This window comes from Anabrus simplex, chromosome 9 (genome assembly GCF_040414725.1).
Source record: "Anabrus simplex isolate iqAnaSimp1 chromosome 9, ASM4041472v1, whole genome shotgun sequence".
Classification (NCBI taxonomy): Eukaryota; Metazoa; Arthropoda; class Insecta; order Orthoptera; family Tettigoniidae; genus Anabrus; species Anabrus simplex.
This window is the reverse complement of record NC_090273.1, coordinates 17,114,800-17,134,699: the sequence shown is the minus strand read 5'-3', so window position 1 is coordinate 17,134,699 and position 19,900 is coordinate 17,114,800. Positions and strand designations below refer to the sequence as shown.

Sequence of the window (19,900 nt, the reverse complement as noted above, 5' to 3'; positions counted from 1 at the left end):
AATGGACATTTTTACGGTCTTCAAAAATCAGGCTACATCTGCCGAGCTTGAACCCGATCTGCAGAGGGAGTGTTGAAGGGCTCTGGGTTGAGTCCTGAGACAGATGATCGCAATGAAGTCAGCTCCTGACGGTATACCACGGCATATTGACAAATGTTTTGCAAGTGAAAGAACAGTTACGGAGAGGCTTATGACTAACAAACCAAGACAGGTGACGCGATGACCTACGTATTTCATCACTCAGACAAATGACCTCGCGATATTTGTCCACTCATCTCTCCTTTCAGGGAATTTTGGACGGGACGTTGTCTGCTTCTACTTCTGACAATCGTACATTAAACAATTGGATGCGTAAGCCAATAACGTGTTTTTTTAGTTTCAGTGTTCATTCTGATTTTAGTGTCTGCCTCTTTCCTGTGGAAGAGTGTAAACCCGACAAATTAATTAAAACTCAGCCCAGCAGAGATCCGTTTCTTTGCTGCCTAGTAGAGTGGAGGTGGTGGTGATTATTGTTTTAATAGGAAATACAACTAGGCGAGTATCAAGATATCGGCCAAAGAAAGACAATGGCCACAAAGGTCATCAAAATGAAAAACTCCCTAGGCCTCGAGTGCTCTAATACCGTCGGGGTCAGAAAAGAACAAGAGTTGACCAAGGGAGGTCGGACAGGATAGATGAAAGTGAGGAGCCTGGCATAAGCAAGTGGAAGCAATGCAAGGACTCCCCTGGGGCACCTTTTAGTCGCCTCTTACGACAGGCATAGGATACCACACTCACAGGGGGCAGTAGAATAAAACGGAACGTCGAAAATGACACACAGCAGCCTAAATGGCGGCAAATCAGAATCCCAGGACACTGACGTATTATTATTATTATTATTATTATTATTATTATTATTATTATTATTATTATTATTATTATTATCTATTCACGAATTAGGTAGACGTAGTCACTTGTTGCGATTCTAACGTTTCATTGGACGACCGACGGATCTTGTTCCTTTAGGGTAGGACTTGAGAATTTCTTTGGGAAATTTTCCTGTATCCATTCTTCGAACATGATTTTTCCACCTTTCCTGATAAGCATATATATATATTACTGCTGATTCAATTCTAGGTTCCTTCGAAACCGTTTCATTTCTTGTCATGTTCCCATCGACTATATCCCGCTGTTTTTCTCATGTATTTCATCTCATTGCTGGTAGTCTAATTCTATCAGCAACAGTTTTTAATATTGCCCATGCTTCACTTGCATAACATGGGAATGGTCCTGCTAAGGTTATATATACAAGTATGCGGCTATGCCTTTGAACTAAGGATGGCTTCATAACCTGATTACCGGGCGAGTTGAGTTGGCCGTGCGGTTAGGGATGCGCAGCTGTGAGCTTGCATTCGGGAGATAGTGGGTTCGAACCCCACTGTCGGCAGCCCTGAAGATGGTTTTCCCATTTGCATACCAGGCAAATTCTGGGGCTGTACCTGAATTAAAGCCACGGCCGCTTCCTTCCCACTCCTAGGCCTTTCCTAAGCCATCGTCGTCATAAGACCTATCTATGTCGGTGCGACGTAAAACAGATCAAAGAAACATAACCTGATTAATAACTAGACCTCGGATTTTTAGGTGCTAACATTTTTATTTTAGATGCCTAAAATAGGCCCTCAAATGTCAAAAAATAGGTATATTGCTATTTGCTTTACGTCGCACCGACACAAATAGGTCTTATGGGGATGATGGGATAAGTTAGGCTTATGAAGGGAAAGGAAGTGGCCGTGGCCTTAATTAAGGTACAGTCCCAACAGTTGCCTGCTGTAAAATTGGGAAACCACGGAAAATATCTTCAGGGCTGCTGACAGTGGGGTTCGAACCCACTATCTCCCGGATGCAAGCTCACAGCTGCACGCCCCTAATCGCATGGCCAACTCGCCCGGTAAAATATATTTTAGGCACCTTCAATTTTACATAATTTAATAGGCATTTATCAATGAAAACGCCATTTTTATTTTGCTAAACTGATAACTCTTTAGAGGGAAACATAAAACAAATACCACTCACCTCATTTTACCAACCAATGTGAAGGGGAGAAATTCCTGTAACCTTTCAATTAAAGAAGACTTGAAAGCTGACTCTTTGTCTTCACTCGTGACTCAGACTACGGGAAGTTCTTAAGTAATTCCGGGAATTATGGTTTACAGATTTCTGACTTTGTTTGATAAATATTTTAAAAATATACTGTTCAAGATACGAGTCGGCAAATATTTTAGTTTCTCGGAATAATTTTAAATTTGTTGTAATCGATTCAGGGATAAAATTAGGAATATAGGCAAATCTAGATTCTAGGCACTAAGACCACCGTTTCTAACCTTATAATACATGAAACGTGTAAATACAACTTCATTTTAAGTTATCCCTTCAGGAACAAACTCCGAGGTCTATTAATGTTGTAAGTGATGATGATTGTTATGTTGCAGGAGTGTGACCGATCATGCGCGGGCTGCCAATGGTCCTGACCGTGCTGGCGACGCTCCTCATGTCCTGCACCACCTCCTCCCCCGAACCTGAGGTCCTCCAACACGTGGAGGCGAGCCTGCTCTCGCTGTTCGGGGTCAACAAGAGACCAAGGCCTGACAGAAGTAAAATAGTCATCCCTCAAGCTATGCTCGACCTATACCGGCAGCAGACCGGCGCTGACTTGGACACAGCCTCACTCAGGCTCAAGGGCAAGCACACGCGCTCTGCCAACACTGCTCGCAGCTTCCATCATCTCGGTGAGTAAACAGGACCTTTACAACGTGTGTCAATTACAGAAAGTACCTCACGGGGATCACTCTAAGTACTTAGGTGTTAATATAACGAATTATCTTCATTGGGGAAATGACGTACACTAGGTTGTAAATAAGGCTAAAAGATCTCTTCACAGCGAGTGTTTAGGGGTTGATGTACTGGAGAGGCTCTAGAAATCACCGGTATGGTTCCAGTGTATGGGACCCAGAGCAGGATTACTTGATACTAGAACTGGAAAAGGTCCCAAGGAAAGCATCGCGATTTGTTCTGAGTGATTTCCGACAAAGGAGTAGTGTTAGGAAAATGTTGCAAACTTTAGGATGGGGAGATTTGGGAGTAAGGAGACAAGCTGCTCGATTAAGTGGTATGTTCCGACCTGCCAGTAGAGAGATGACGTGAATGGCACGAATAAGCTTGATTGGAGCTTTTAAAAGCAGGAAAGATCATAATACAAAGATAAAGTTGGAATTCAAAAGGATATTGGGGTAAATAATCATTTATCGGAGGAGGAATTAGGGATTGGAATATTTACCAAGGAAAAATATTCTATAAATTTAAAAGTTCTTTCAAATCATTTAAAGAAGGATTAGGTAAACAATTGATAGCGCATCTACCACCTGGCTGACAGCCCTGAAAGCAGATCAGTGTTGACTGATTGATCGATTGAACTGAGGGGAATTCCTCAGAGCTACTGTTTCCGCATCTGGCCCTTTCCTGTACTGCATTCACTCATGGATAGCCTGTCTCCTGGCTCAAAGCCACCAGAATGATTTCTTTGGCGAGTTCAGTAATCGCCTTCGAACATCATCAGTACAATATGGACTCATTCTCGGTCTGTGTTTTTCACTCTTACCCACAAGCCAGCCAATTGTCTCCAGCTTCCTATCGATAATTTGGTGATCTAGTTGGAACATCGCAAACACCCAATTCTCTTCGAAATGCCCGCTGTGTTTCCTTTAAAGAATTTGTCTTTCAAAGTATTCACAATAAAATACGCTGCTAACGAGGGTACTGCAGGTTGGTGTTATGACTGCTAAACTAGAGACTGCAAACTAATTAGCAGTAACCAACAAGAGTCACAATAGTGAACGATCGAGTACCGGTATAGATTCTCCCAGAACCAGTGAGATCAGAAAACTCTACAGTTTACATTAGCTTCCAGAAATAAATGAAATGGCGTATGGCTTTTAGTGCCGGGAGTGTCCGAAGACATGTTCAGCTCGCCAGGTGCAGGTCTTTCGAGTTGACTCCCGTAGGCGACCTGCGCGTCGTGATGAGGATGAAATGATGATGAAGACAACACATACACCCAGCCCCCGTGCCATTGGAATTAACCAATTAAGGTTAAAATCCCCGACCCGGCCGGGAATTGAACCCGGGACCCTCTGAAGCGAAGGCCAGTACGCTGACCGTTCAGCCAACGAGTCGGACATTAGCTTCCAGAGGGAAATTATAACTAATTCAAATTGTATGGGTTTAAACGGATCACTCTGTGTAAGTAAATGTTTTTGTGGAAAGGAGTAGCAGAAGCACAGCTTATGACCAAAATATTTCTACAAAGAAAACATTGTTCAACACACATCCACCTATTCAATACTATAGACAACTAGTCAATTACAGTAGTAGCTGCCTCTGTGGATCAGTGGTAGAGTGTCAGCCTCCGAATCCCATAGCGGGTTCAAACCCGGCAGAGGTAGTCGGATTTTTTGAAGGGCGGAGAAAAGTCCATTCGACACTCCATGTCGTACGATGCCGGCATGTAAAAGATCTCTGGTGACACATTTGGTGTTTACCCGACAACATTCATTAAATCTCAGCCATAGACGCCCAAGAGAGTTTCGGTTTACTCGGTATGCCAGGTCTGCCATCTAGTGGGCCTAGAGTAAAACGGAACGTCGAAATTGACGAGCAGACAGCCAGATGGCGTCAAATTGAAATGTCTGCACACGGTAGCTGAGGCCATATGATTATTATTATTAATTACAATAGTACATTTTCAGTCCCAATTTGGAACATGTTCAGCTAATATTGTCATCAAAAGTACAATTTAAATTAAATAGGTACAAAGACATCTACAATAAATATTTGACACACGGACACATTACACATTATTATAAACCTATTGCTATTTTTGTGTCTAAAATGAAGCACAGCTAACAAAGATTTGTAAAGGTGAGGTGATCAGTAGACTGTTAATATTCCGGTAGGCAGAAACAGGTAAATATTATTCAAGACAAGGAACTGTGTAAATTGATGGGAATGTTAAAAACCCCAGAAATGTTGGCTGCGATATTTCTCTGAGAGACGGTGTCTAAATTAATCAGTCATCAGATGGTTATCGTTTCAAATTGTGCTGTGCTCAGAGTGATTTGTCTCTTGTTTGAAAGTCTTTGAGAAACAAAATTACGAATTTCAGTCCCTTATATGACGTACTTTCATCACTTTTGAGGGCTGAGAAGCAACGTAGCTGCTATAAGTTATAACGACTCTGGAATAGAGCGCTTGATTTTCGAAGATTTGTGCGACAGTAACAAATAATGTGGAAACGGATGAAAATTCAGTTTATGCTAATTGTTATAAGAATCTTGTTTACAGGACACAAAAAAACGACAGAGCCAAGGAATTAAAAGTGAAGAGTATCTCCTGAATTTGTAAACAAAAATGTCAGGCTGGATAAATAAATTCAAAAACAAGTTATAACCTGAAAATTCCAACCTGTGCACAACAAATATTATTTTATTTAATTCAAATGATATTTTCAGTTAGTTTTATCATAATTTCATACAGTTTTTATATTCTACTACTTCTGCCATAATTACATAATAATAAATAATGTTATTTGCTTTACGTCCCACTAACTACTTTTTAAGGTTTTTGGAGACGCCGAGGTGCCGGAATTTAGTCCCGTAGGAGTTCTTTTTTCGTACCAGTAAATATACCGACACGAGGCTGACGTATTTGAGCACCCTCAAACACCACTGGACTGAGCCAGGATCGAACCTGCCAAGTTGGGGTCAGAAGTCCAGCGCCTCAACCGTCTGAGCTACTCAGCCCAGCCATAATTACGTAGAAAAGTTTTTGGACTTTCTATTGGTATATCATGTGGATATTAGCGGACAGTTTTTTCTGTTGTCCATTGCACCGGCGAAAATTTACTGCATCTCTTGACAGTTCAACTTGCAGCAGTTTTAAGGTTAATAGGGAATGGAAGAGTCCTGGAAGAACTTTAAATTGGTTGTAACTGTGAGCCTGCACGATAGGACACATGAGTACACTCGAGCGATCCAGTTAGAATGGATTTAAATCGTATAGCTGCGATTCGGCCTTCAATCTTATCCCGTGGGCAGCGAAATTGTCGTTGTATGTATATTATTCGCATGTATTCAATGCATTTCCAGTGCCTTTTAATGTACGGTAGTTCAGGCACTAACTGTCCCGATGTTTATGTTATCGTATCTGCCTATAAAATCTGATTTTTCAAGTGGGGCGTGGTAGCAGAGTGGCATCACCGCAAGACTGCCGTAGTTTAAATTTTGGCCTATGCTTATGTCATTTTTTGAAAAAAAAAAGTCCTGTGGCTGCGTTTCGATTTCTATCTTAGATTTCCAAAACTCGCATAACACTCACTTCTGTATTCACCACACAACTTTATCTCATTTACCAAAATTACATTTCGTTTCAGTCTTCAATGTTTCATAATGATGCACGGAAAACAAATGACTGCGTGCTGCCGTCACAATAGAAAAGCGACCAAGATTTTCGTAGGTTCATTAATAATGCCTGCTATTGGCGTTCCGCCAGAAGGAATAGTTATTTGAATTTGGTCGCTGAAAATTTTAACATGGTAGATAATGGGAAAACAGGGCATAACCTACACATTGTAGGCAGTATTCCTTAGCTCTTCAATAAAAAATCATACCCAATCGTGTATCGTAGAAGATGTAAGTTGTAATGGAGAATTCATCCCCCGTGTTTTTTGGGAATTCCAGGTTATGTTCGATCATGGATAAGACTGACAGTGTTGAAGCTTAAGATTACCTAAAATATGTTTCAAAATCAGTCCTCAAAGTGTGTAGCCGCGTTCTTTCATCCCCCTACGGCGTTTTATTGCATGATCTTCACCATATTTCACTTCGCTGTGCTTTTCTCTTTCATTTAAATATTCCGCTACAAGCTGCCATCTTGAACGGCTGTTATCTTGGATTTCCTGTTTACCGGCCAACTTCTCTCCGGTAAAATTTTAATTTTTAGCGAATACAAATTTAACTGTTTTCTGGGTCTTCTTCGCTTGAAACCAAGTTAAAAGGTTTTACTCGCATTAGTGAATGCGAACCTGAGAAGGCTATGATAGGAGCTATCTGGGGCCGATGACCTTGGATGTTAGGCCCCTTTAAACAGCAAGCATCATCATCATCATCAGGAGCTGTATATTGGCGTAACATACGTCACCCTCACGACGAATTGGATGATGACCTGCAGAGTGATAAAATGGTAGGGCATCATGTCGGAGACAGAGACTGTAACTTAATGTACTTTTATATAAAAATTAACGGAACCACGTTGCGAAAATCGAATTCTAAGTTTTTGCGAACTCTTGTTGAGAAGAAGTTAATATGGCTAAGTTGTCGTAAGGACTTATTCGAAGCAAATAGGCCTATGCAAAGAAGTACTTGTTCACTAGAAGTTTTCTTACCATCATCTGAGGGTCAAAGTTCCTTTTGGGGATCACTGTGAGGTGTTTATATAAGGAAATATCTTCATTGGGGTAATCACATAAATGGGATTGTAAATAAAGGGTACAGATCTCTGCACATGGTTATGAGGATATTCAAGGGTTGAAGTAAGGATGTAAAGGAGAGGGCGTATAAGTCTCTGGTAAAACCCCAACTAGAGTATGGTTCCAGTGTATGGGACCCTCACCAGCATTACTCGATTCAAGAAGTGGAAAAAAAAAACTAAGAAAAGCAGGTCAATTTGTTCTGGGTGATTTCCGCCAAAAGAGTAACGTTACAAAAATGTTGCAAAGTTTGGGCTAGGAAGACTTGGGACAAAGGAGACGAGCTGCTCGACTAAGTGGTATATTCCGAGAAATGGCGTGGAATGACATTAGTAGTCGAATAAGTTTGATTGGTGTCTTTAAAAGTAGGAAAGATCACAATACGAAGATGAAGTTTGAATTCAAGAGGACAAATTGGGGCAAATATTCGTTTATAGGAAGGGGAGTTAGGGATTGGAATAACTTACCAAGGGAGATGTTCAATAAATTTCCAATTTCTTTGCAATCATTTAAGAAAAGGCTAGGAAAACAACAGATAGGGAATCTGATACCTGGGCGACTGCGCTAAATGCAAATCAGTAGTGATTGATTGATTGATTGATTGATTGATTGATTGATTGATTGATTGATTGATTGATTGATTGATTGATTGATTGATTGATTGATTGGGAATAAAAGTTTTATGAGAATGGAATTTACTATGTACTTATCTGCGAATAAATACCTCATTAAGAAGATAAATTCCCAGAAGAATGAGTTACTTCTTGGTATATAATGATGTTTCAGGAAGTAATGGGATGTAGCTGGAACAGTACTTTAGAAAAGTTCTCCTTTTCTTTAGAAAAGGAGAAAATTACACTAACACGAATCTATGTATTTGAGAGCGTTAAAAATAGGCGAACCAAATATTGACAGGCTTACTCACAGATGGGCACAGCCAGTAGATCTGAGCCTGTCAGAATTCTTGGCAAGCTTAAATGCAAAATGTGTGTGACATGGGATAGATTTTAAGTTGAAGATAAGGAGAGATTAGGGTCCGTTTGATCAGTACTCAGCTGGAGTTCGAGGAATGTTGCCGGGGAGGGAAAGGTCTGCCACAAGAGAGAAGAGAGTGGGGGTTGAAAGGTAGAGATAGATAATGCTGCTACCCATTGTAAATGAACAGAAACACGCAAAGTGCTTTTCAGCGTTAGCTTGAAAGTCGACTGAAGGTAGTATTTCTTTCGTTTCCAAGTCAGACTACAAGTGTTGGTCGTAACAACACCGAGGACAGATGAAGAAATCAGTGGTTCTCCTCTCGTACGGGAATTATTTTGACTAGACAGCAGCTTTCGTAACCACCGTATCGTTCTTCCGTTGTTTCTAGACATTTATTATTATGATTATTACCGAATGGAGTGGACGCGAGTGTTAATGTACCACAACTGATTCCTTCCACATCCTTACTCAGTGTCATTCATCATCTTCTTCATTAGCTCCTTAACTGTGGTTAACATCAGAAAGGGCATCCGGCCGTAAAATACATGCCGTATAAATTCATCTCACTTCATCCGCCGACCCATATGAAGAAAAGGGATTAAGTATTATTATTATTATTATTATTATTATTATTATTATTATTATTATTATTATTATTATTATTATTATTATTATTATTATTTACGGCTCCATGGCTATATGGTTAGCGTGCTGGCAGAGGTCGCAGGGGTCCCAGGTTCGATTCCTGGCACGTCGGGAATTTTAACCATAATTGTTTAATTCCGCTGGCACGGAGGCTGGATGTTATGTGTCTTCATCACCATTTCATCCTCATCACGACACGCAGGTCGCCTACAGGCATCAAATCAAAAGACCTGCATCTGGTGAGCTAATCTTGTCTTCGGACACTCCCGGCACTAAAAGCCATACGTCATTTTATTATTATTTTTATTATTATTATTATTATTATTATTATTATTATTATTATTATTATCAATTCCTCTGTGCGAATTTCTATTTAATAATAATTCATTATTAATCATTATTAAGAATAATAATAATAATAATAAGGTTTCAGGAACAGACGGCATATATACAGAACATCTCAAAGAATTTTACAATCTAATGGAAGACTATTCGATAGAATTATTCAATACATGTTTGAGTACAGGAAAAATCCCCGAACAATGGAGAACGTCAACAATAAAAGTTCTTTTCAAATGGAAAGGGGAAACCTTTAGCCCAGACTCGTACAGAGGGATAGCCCTCGAAAACACTTCCTTCAAAATATTCATGGAAATTTTAAACAGCAGGCTTACTGATAAAGTAGATGTCCTAATACCAGAAATCCTATTTGGTTTCAGAAAGGGAAGACGCACTCTCCATACTGTGAACTGCTTACTAGAACATGTTCAAGATACAATAATGCATCCAGGGAGAAAATATTTTGTAGTCTTCATACATTACAGAAAAGCCTTCGATTTCATAAATAGGGAAACACTCATCCGAAAACTCAGTCTGTTGATTGGGTGAAGCACACCAAATAACGAAAATACTTTCAGATATTTTAAAATATAATTTCTTCCAAATATCTGATGATATCACCTTATCGAAGAGTTTAATTCAAGCTGATGGCGTTCTACAAGGAGGTCCGATTAGCCCATTACTGTTCAATATCATGACAGCAGATATTACAAATATCAGCAATACTCGTTCTCTATGCAGATGATATGGTTATAGGTTCAGAAGACAGAGAAGAGCTCCAGAATGTTCTAAACAGACTAACTTCATTGGCCTAGAAAATGACTCACAAAGAAATCATGACTAAAGTAAACAAATGACTTTCAGAAGAGGTGGTAAGCTCTCTCCAAAAGATACATTGGCCCTTCAAAATAAACCTCTAGAAGTAGTACCGAAATTCAAATATCTCGGAGTTACTCTTCAGACAACATTGGCATATTTTAACAATCATATCAAAGAAAGAACGACATCAGCAATGAAAGCAATTTACAACATCCAACAACCACAAAAAGCTTCAAGGAAAACTGCAGTGATACTATTTAAAACAGATATAGCACCAATAGCAACTTATGGGATCCATATAATCTGAGAAAAACTTAAAATTAACGACCTGAAAGTTAAAGCTCGTTATATGGTGTATAATAATGACAGTTCCTAATGTTGCAGTTTCTCGACATTATTTTATAAACAAAACGAAACTTTATTGTTCCTATAAGCTAACAAATCCTCGCCCCGCTAGTTCTTTCAACAAGTTGCTATGTGGACCATGCAGAACCCTTTTATTAATCCGTCCTTTAAGCCAAGTTTCCCTATTCTTCTTCATTTTAAGACACTTTTGTAATTCATGCAGTATAATATAATAATAATTTCGTGTGGCTATTTCTAGCCGGATGCAGCCCTTGTAAGGCAGACCCTCCAATGAAGGTGGGCGGCATCTGCCATATGTAGGTAACTGCGTTTTATTGTGGTGGAGGGTAGTGTTATGTGTGGTGTGTGAGTTGCAGGGATGTTGGGGACAGCACAAACACCCAGCCCGCGGGGCATTGGAATTTACCAATGAAGGTTAAAATCCCCGATCCGGCCGAGAATCGAACCCGGGACCCTCTGAACCGAAGGCCAGTACGCTGACCATTCAGCCAACGAGTCGGACATTCATGCAGTAATAATGGGCAAATTACCTGTACGCATGCTTGTATTTGTGCACTTGACATCTCCACTTCAGTAAACTGAATGCATATTTACAATAGTAAAATTGCAATAGTAAAACACTTAAGTTAGTGCGCTTTCCCCACCTGATTAAAAGTATTGGCTTCAAGTTTAGAGATTTCAAGTACTTTGACTCTAGTTAACTATCCCCGTGTGAATTAGGCTTAACGACAAGTTCATATTCTCAAGTTAGGATAACCTCTGTTGTTTTACACAGGCTTTGACTCTTTTATTCATTATGTTTCTCTTATTTTTCAGAGAGCGCTGTGGACGCCGCTTTCCGTACTCATCACCGCTTCCGGTTTTCCTTCGACGTGAAGAGCATTCCATCCTACGAGAAGCTCCAAGCAGCAGAACTGCAACTTCGTCGGGTCGCCGTCCCGTCCGTGGAAGATCGTAGTAAGAAACATTTGTACCAACAAGTGCTAGTTCATGATATCGTTCGGCCCGGTGTGCGGGGTCGCCGCGATCCCATCTTCCGTCTCTTGGACTCCAAACTGGTCGACATACGGGAGACAGGCTCACTCACTTTGGACGTTCTCCCAGCCGTCCAACGCTGGATGGAGAATCCCCGAAATAACCATGGCCTCATCGTGGAGGTAAAGCCTCTTCACAGGTCCTCATCAACAAAATTGGACAATCATATTAGATTGCGGCGTTCCGTTGATGAAGACAACTCAAAGTGGCTCCCCGACCAGCCTCTTCTCATCACGTACACGGACGATGGTAAAAACAAGCCTCGCAGTGCGGATGCGATAGTGAGTAGAACAAAGAGAGGCTTTTCGGGGCCTTCGTCGAAAAAGCACAAGTCAAAACACGTTCGCGAGAATTGCAAGAGACATCCGTTGTATGTAGACTTCGCAGATGTGGGCTGGAACGACTGGATCGTAGCTCCGTTAGGGTATGAAGCGTTCTATTGCCACGGGGACTGCCCGTTCCCTCTGTCAGACCACCTCAACTCCACAAACCACGCTATTGTACAGACGCTGATGAACTCGGTGAACCCCAGCGCAGTTCCCAAGGCGTGTTGCGTGCCGACAACGCTTAGAGCAATCTCAATGCTCTATCTGGATGATCAAGAGAAGGTCGTTCTTAAGAATTACCAAGATATGGCAGTTCTTGGTTGTGGTTGTCGATAAGTGCGGGTGTGTCTTAATTGTGTGGATACTCTGGTCTTTGTGAAGAAATTCAAACTCAACGTGCATACCCAGTTTAACATAGGTACTCACTCATGTTGGAAACTTCTTGACTTATAGTGTGGTCTACCGAATTTCAGTTCTGATGTAGACAAATCAGTGTAAAATTATTTAATGCAATTTATGTTTTGGGTCTTTTGTTTCTCTGTAAAGTATATAAGTAAAATCATAACACAATGTTAAACTCTTCTGTGACTTACAATATGATTGGTGATTTTTATTCTAATAAAAAATACAATGTTCTGAATATATTCGGTGTTGAGATATTCTGAGAATCGTAGAGCTTTTATGAAACTTAACAATTCTACATTTTCTTCTGAAGTGGAACCTGTTTTCTTGTCATTACATTTGAAACTTATAATTAATCATCATCTGATCAAAGGACTCGTATCCAAGTGCTTAGGCATTAGAAAAACACACATGTCTCAGTTACGGTTTATACAAGCCTCAGCAATCTCAACATCAAGTATGCATTTAAGACTTTTCACATACTTTTAACGAAGCATATTTTGCAAAACAAATAATTAAGGAACAAAATCCATGAGAATTATTATTATTATTATTATTATTATTATTATTATTATTATTATTATTATTATTATTATTATCATTCAAGACTTGAAATACTTGGTATTTTGTCTCCGAAAGCCATAAAACTAGTTCGTGGGGCGTAAAGCCAATAATATTTTTATTTGATGCTTTGAACCTTCTTACATTGATTTGACTACATTTTGATTGAATTTCTCTATCACGACCGGCTGGAAGTAGTGTAGTGCGGTGATATTTTATAGTACAGCAGTGCCTAGTTGGACTCCAATATGACAGGACATACAGAAGATGATGGCACCTAGGCAAAGTTTCCCTATTCCTCAAACTCAAGGAATGAGCTGTTATGTGGACGTTAGTCACAGTGGTGGACATGAAGAGACACTAACCCATGCTCATTCTTGAAATCTAATGAACGACAATAACTTAGTGATGAATAATAGCCTAGTATTAGTAATTTGTTAAAATCACCAATTGTGCCAAAAAGAAGAAATGCAATAATAATTTTGGTAAAATGATTTAGTATCTATTTTGATAAGCAAGTAACTATCAAAACCTTGTTGGTGTACATACTTAAATAATATTTACAATATTTTAGACACATAATTTATTCTCAATCAGGTTTGATGGAAGTACCTACATATATTTTTATAGCATTGATATACAAGGGATACTACTAACTTTGGCAGACTTGAAACTTGGAATATTGTGCTGGAAGATACGTCTGTACTTCAGTTGATATTACCGTGTTGTGGCAGCTATCATTAAACTGAGACGGCAGTCAAGGATGGCAGAATCCTGAGAATAAGAGGAAATAAAGTAACAATTAAACATAATTTCAAGGAAATGGAACCATTTACATACAAAATCTTGATAGCTGTGATATTCTGGTGTAATCAGTTTGCTTACTTTTTTAGTGAAGTAATTTTTCATTTATTATTTTTTAAACTTGTGTTGTGAACTTCTCAAAGCCTGTCAATCAAGTACCGTATACTTGCGAATAATCCGTGCACCCTAATTTTTGGAGGGGAAATTCTTAAAAAAAAAATAGTAATTTTTCTTTTGTTTACAAGAATTTAATACAACATAAAAATATCAGTTTGTTTATAAAAAAACTTCCCATAATCTTCACTCTTGTCGTAATCTTCGGACGCTGTTGTAGCAGCAAGCGGCATTTCCTATCTGCGTTGCCATGTTATGCCATATTGGTTCTTTTCATTCACATAATCACACAGCCTATTTACGATGTTCAGATGCTTCGCTTTTTGGCCACAAAACGTCCAGCGGCTAGATTTGTTTCTTGAAATCAAGTTTTGCTTATTTTCTTCGCCAGTCGCGAATACAACTTTCTTCCAGCTACGCGATTGCCCTACATCTTCAATAACACGAAGCATTTTTTTAAACCGTGAACGAGCTATACTGAGAACCTGTTACACTAAACAGCAAATTAATCACGTAATTCACGTCTCTCTTCCAAGTTCGTAACTGATGCCATGTGCAACGCTCTAGTATAACAGGATTCAGGTATTCCGAATAATGCGCCACCAACATTTTTCGGCGCTAATTTTTGAAAAAAAAAAGACTTGGGATAGGCTGTGTGGCCGCAAATTTCTTAACGTGAATACGTCGTGTGAACGGAGAGAATTCAAATAAAATCACTAGTTGGTATAATTTCAATATCACAGTATTACTTTCCTTACAGTTTTAAGGCACGGATATTACAGTAATTGAAGGAAGGAAATTCAGTAGTTTTAAATTTTTAATGGTCTTATAAGATCATGCGCTTATTACTTAAGTTTGATATTTACTTTCTTTTAAACCACAAATTACTTCAATTCAGGAACTTGAGTTTTGACTTTATTCAAAGTCACCCTGAACCTTCTGCAATGTGTGTTGACGTCAAATCTTTTTTGTTAGTTGCTTTACGTCGCACCGACACAGATAGGTCTTATGGCGACGATGGGACAGGAAAGGGCTAGGAGTGGAAGGGAAGCGGCCGTGGCCTTAATTAAGATACAGCCCCACCATTTGCATGGTGTGGAAATGGGAAACAACGGAAAAACATTGTCAGGGCTGCCGACAGTGGGGTTCGAACCTACTATCTCCCGAATACTGGATACTGGCCGCACTTAAGCGACTGCAGCTATCGAGCTCGGTACGTCAAATCTTAACACTGCAGAGGGCCGAGGATGAAACTGAAATTCCTGGATTGGAATAATCTGTGGTAAAAATTGCATCTCAAACATATCACAGTCACTGGTACAAGGCTGGGTGGCGCCTTCGTCTTCGCGCTTACATTCCAGGGTTTTCCAACTTTTTACCATGGTGGCACCTTAGGGAATTATTAACATGTTGTGCGACACTCTACCCTTCATCCCATACATTAATTGAATAAAACGAACACATATTTTCAGTAGTGTTTACATTTTATGTGCGGTGAAAGAAACATGTTTATACACAATTCTAAGAGGAGAAACTCAAACACACGTAGTCTATTTCACCATTAGTTTAGTACCTCACATCTGCTTGGCGAGTCTTACAAATCTCTTATATGTTTGGACGAATATGGGATAAATTCACGCACATTATTTCGACAAGCACCATATTTCACTGTTTAGATTTTGGTTATCGCAGAAAACCCCGCTTCACAAAATACTGTACGTCGTCGAGAGCTGCAACAAAACCACATGAGGCTGTTTAGCAGAAAATCTTTTTGGAGTGAAATTCAGAATGTGTCCAAATCATCTCCTTGCTTTTTTCACATCAAGTTCTTGTCATTATTAAGATCTGACATTTCTCTTTTCTACTTCAAGGGAAGACCTCTGACTTCTGATGAGACATCCAGTCCTGAGCATTTCTGTTCAGATCTGGAAAGTAACTTTTGAGTTTATATCTTAGTAGCATCAGATAGTTGTAAGTCAAATCTTATCTTTCTTTCCTCAATTCACAGTGAGAAGAACAGTACATGCTTTCTTTCACTCTCGAATCCACATACTTCGTGACACCCAGTTAAAGTGTGTTCCTCTCGGGGCATGTTTGGAATCGCTAAGAGCTGCACTTTCCACTAATTGTCATTTCCTGAAATTCCACTTGTACATATACATTCCCCACATGCAATGATGTTGCCAAATTTTGCACTGACTTTTTGTAATTTTGTCTCACAGTTATTCATTATGGTGTACAAGTGTTATAACTCTTTAAAAGTGTCTTGTATAGATCACTATAAATTGCACAAAATGACTTTTATTTCACTTGAATCAGTTAACTTGCATGCTCGTTATGCACTGGCAAAGTTGAAGAGAAGTGCAGTGATTTCTCTCTCTCTCTCTCTCTCTCTCTCTCTCTCTCTCTCTCTGTGTGTGTGTGTGTGTGTGTGTGTGTGTGTGTGTGTGTGTGTGTGTGTGTGTGTGTGTGTGTGTGTGTGTGTGTGTGTGTGTGTGTGTGTGTGTGTGTGTGTGTGTGTGTGTGTGTGTGTGTGTGTGTGTGTGTGTGCTGCTCAGCTGTGTTGCGCGCAGCGTATATTTTATAACTTTTTAAAATCTTCCCTATTTTTGTCTCGCTCAATTTTTCGAACTTTTATCCAAATTTATAAGACTTCCTCACGTTAAAATATGCGCCGAATTTTCGACTATTTATACGTTTGTTTGTGAAATGTTTTATTAAATTATTTTTGCTAACTGCAAAGGAATTTGTATAGCTTTCCTCTTGTTCTAACTGTGACTGGTAGTATGGTTCGTAGTGAAAGAAATGGATGCCAGCCATTCCTAACATTCCAGTTTAAAACCTGGCAGCAAATAGTAATTTTATTCTTAGTGCAACACCTTAACAAACCGTGAAGAGCTCATGCCTTAAAGTCAAATTCTGTTTTGTTTTTAATCCCACAACTTTAATTTAGTTAAAGTAGAGAATTAATTCTCCTTGCCTGTTGTTGAACAATGAGTAAGTGACGAACTTCTGTTTCATATTTAAGTTATATATATGTAATGTTTGTACATCGAAGTCATTTTATGTTTATATTTTTCAATATAATTTTGTTTTATTCCCCAGATGAGAAAGTGTTGCCTGTATATAACTTTGTGAGTGTGTTCAAATGGTACTGTATATATTTGTCAGAGTGAACGAATATTGATAGTATGCACTTTATTACCATTTCTTTTGAAATGCCTAAATGAATGGTGCCAAGTCTTAATTACTATTGTAAATTAAAACACAGACTGTGATTTTATAACCTTTATAGTATCAACGAAAAAATAACATTAGAATGTATACCTAATAGATTTCTTTAGATCGAATGTGATATTTCAGAAAGAAGTGCTTGGTGAAAGGTTCATTTATATGTCAGGTACATGTTCTAATATTGAACAAATCTGTCATATTTAATTTAGTGGCTGAATTAGTTTCTAAAGGTGAAAACTTTCCTCAAGAAAAGTTTATTGATAGCTTTCCTATTTTACATGGATATGGAAATAATTTACTTTAATTTATTAGGAAAGAAGATATATATTTTAAAATCATTGTAATATTTACTGTATCCTGATGCTTAACTTCAGAAATATCTTCTGTTCAAAAGTTTTAAAATCACAGACTATGTGCAGATGTATAGCGATTTAACTCTTTACTGAACACACTTGGAATATGTGTTTCAAATGAGAATTTGAAATATGAACATGTCCTTTTTTGTATGGATATCTGTACCTGGATAAGGAATAATTAATATTTATTTTTAAATTGTGTATATTGTATGATAGTAATTTCTTAGAAAAGTTTTAAAAAATGTTTTAATATACCAGAATAAATGTAAAGTTTTAGAAGAAATATCACAGATTATAAAAGGATGTGAATAGAAGTATATTGTACAATATTGTATATAGAGTGTAAAAATCAAAAGACATTTATAATGGATTAGAGTAATAAATGCAATTTTTTGTCATATATTAATGTAAGAGTATTGTCTTTAAACCAATTACGTTCCTTTACATTTCCTTTATTTAATTTCATACATAATATCCTATTTTTACAACAATATGTCCTTATTTCTTATCCCATTATTACCCAGTGCATACATTTATGTCCATGACTAGTTCCATATATTTTTAAACGTTTAATCTCTTAACACATTCCTTTAAACTCAAAATCGATGCGATTCTGTCTAATTTATGAGTGTTGGAAAGTGGAAAATGGGGTTGTAGTAAGGATGTAAAGGAGAGGGCATATAAGTGTCTGGCAAAACGCCAACTGGAGTATAGTTCCAATGTATGGCACCCTCACCAGGATTACTTGATTCAAGAACTGGAAAAAATCAAAAGGAAAGCAGCTTGATTTGTTCTGGGTGATTTCCGGCAAAAAAAAGTAGCATTACAAAAATGTTGCAAAGTTTGGGCTGGGAAGACTTGGGAGAAAAGAGACGAGCTGCTCGACTAAGTGGTATGATCCGAGCTGTCAGTGGAGAGATGGCGTGGGAGGACATCAGTAGACGAATAAGATTGGATGGTGTCTTTAAAAGTAGGAAAGATCACAATATCAAGATAAAGTTGGAATTCTGGAACCATACTCTAGTTGGGGTCTCACCAGAAACAAATATGCTCTCACCTTTACATCCTTACTACAACCGCTAAATACCCTCATAACCATGTGCAGAGATCTGTACCCTTTATTTACAATCATATTTATGTGATTACCCCAATGAAGATCTTTCCTTATATTAACACCTAGGTATTTACAATGATCCCCATCAACGCAGTAATTAAAACTGAGAGGACTTTTCCTATTTGTGAAACTCACAACCTGACTTTTAACCCCGTTTATCATCATACCATTGCCTGCTGTCCATCTCACAACATTATCGAGGTCATTTTGCAGTTGCTCACAATCTTGAAACTTATTTATTACTCTGTACAGAATCACATCATCTGCGAAAAGCCTTATCTCTGATTCCACTTCTTTACACATATCATTGATATATGTAAGAAAACATAAAGGTCCAATAATACTGCCTTGAGGAATTCTCCTCTTAATTTTAACAGAGGCAGATAAAGCTAAAGAGAAAAATAATCGTAAAATAAGAATAAAATATACCTGAGACAGATAGGCGTCTCGTGCAATGGTAATAATTGATTATTATGAAATAATCTGGAGAATTTCTATTTATCAAATAATAAACTTAAATATAGGATGGCTGGTTTATTTGCATAAGGTGTGCTATGTTGGAGGACACAATGTACATTATTGAAGATAACATGAGATGAATGGCGGTCTTTAGTAACAACAATGGCGTATCTAAACAATGAGCATTAAAATGTTAACATGTCCGTAATTACAATTGCATTTACAAATATTTAAGCGTTAGTCCATTTGAAATTTCATATAGTCTAACATTGATTCAGTCATAAATAATAAATCTTCAGATGAATATTTAAGTATCTTGAAAATGATTTAAAACATTGCCATAAATTGTGGTTTAAATATCACCTTCATCATTGATTTGATACGTGTCAACATAATATAAGTTAATCTCGATTGTAATTGACAATAACATGACTCAATTTGGATATAAATTGGTCAGAATGAGTTTGAATTGGTTGATTTTCGCCTCCTTTACCCACGGTTCTAAGAGAAATCCTTACATCGGTCAACATTCGCCTTCAGGTTATATCATGAGAGCAATTATAAATTAACGTTGATTCAATGGCAGCAACATAATGATGCTCATAAAACATGAAAGAGATTTTCCCTTTCTCAAACAACATACTCAATTCAACATACATACATACATACATACATACATACATACATACATACATACATACATACATACATTATCATTATAGACTGTTAATGCCTTTCAGCATTCAGTCTCCAAGCCTCTGTGAATTTACTAAACGCCGCCACAATCCTC

General features: G+C 38.2%; 1 protein-coding gene across 1 annotated transcript in view; it reads left to right on the top strand.

The window, feature by feature from the left end:
• dpp (decapentaplegic) overlaps positions 1–17,926 on the top strand; it is a 133,168-nt gene extending 115,242 nt beyond the window's left edge. Inside the window, exons 2-3 of the mRNA XM_067153330.2 lie at positions 2,469–2,765; positions 11,522–17,926. Coding sequence (XP_067009431.2) covers positions 2,483–2,765; positions 11,522–12,402 — 1,164 coding nt within the window. The 5' untranslated portion in view covers positions 2,469–2,482 and the 3' untranslated portion in view covers positions 12,403–17,926. The remainder of the gene's footprint in view (positions 1–2,468; positions 2,766–11,521) is intronic.
• Positions 17,927–19,900: the final 1,974 nt, after the last annotated feature.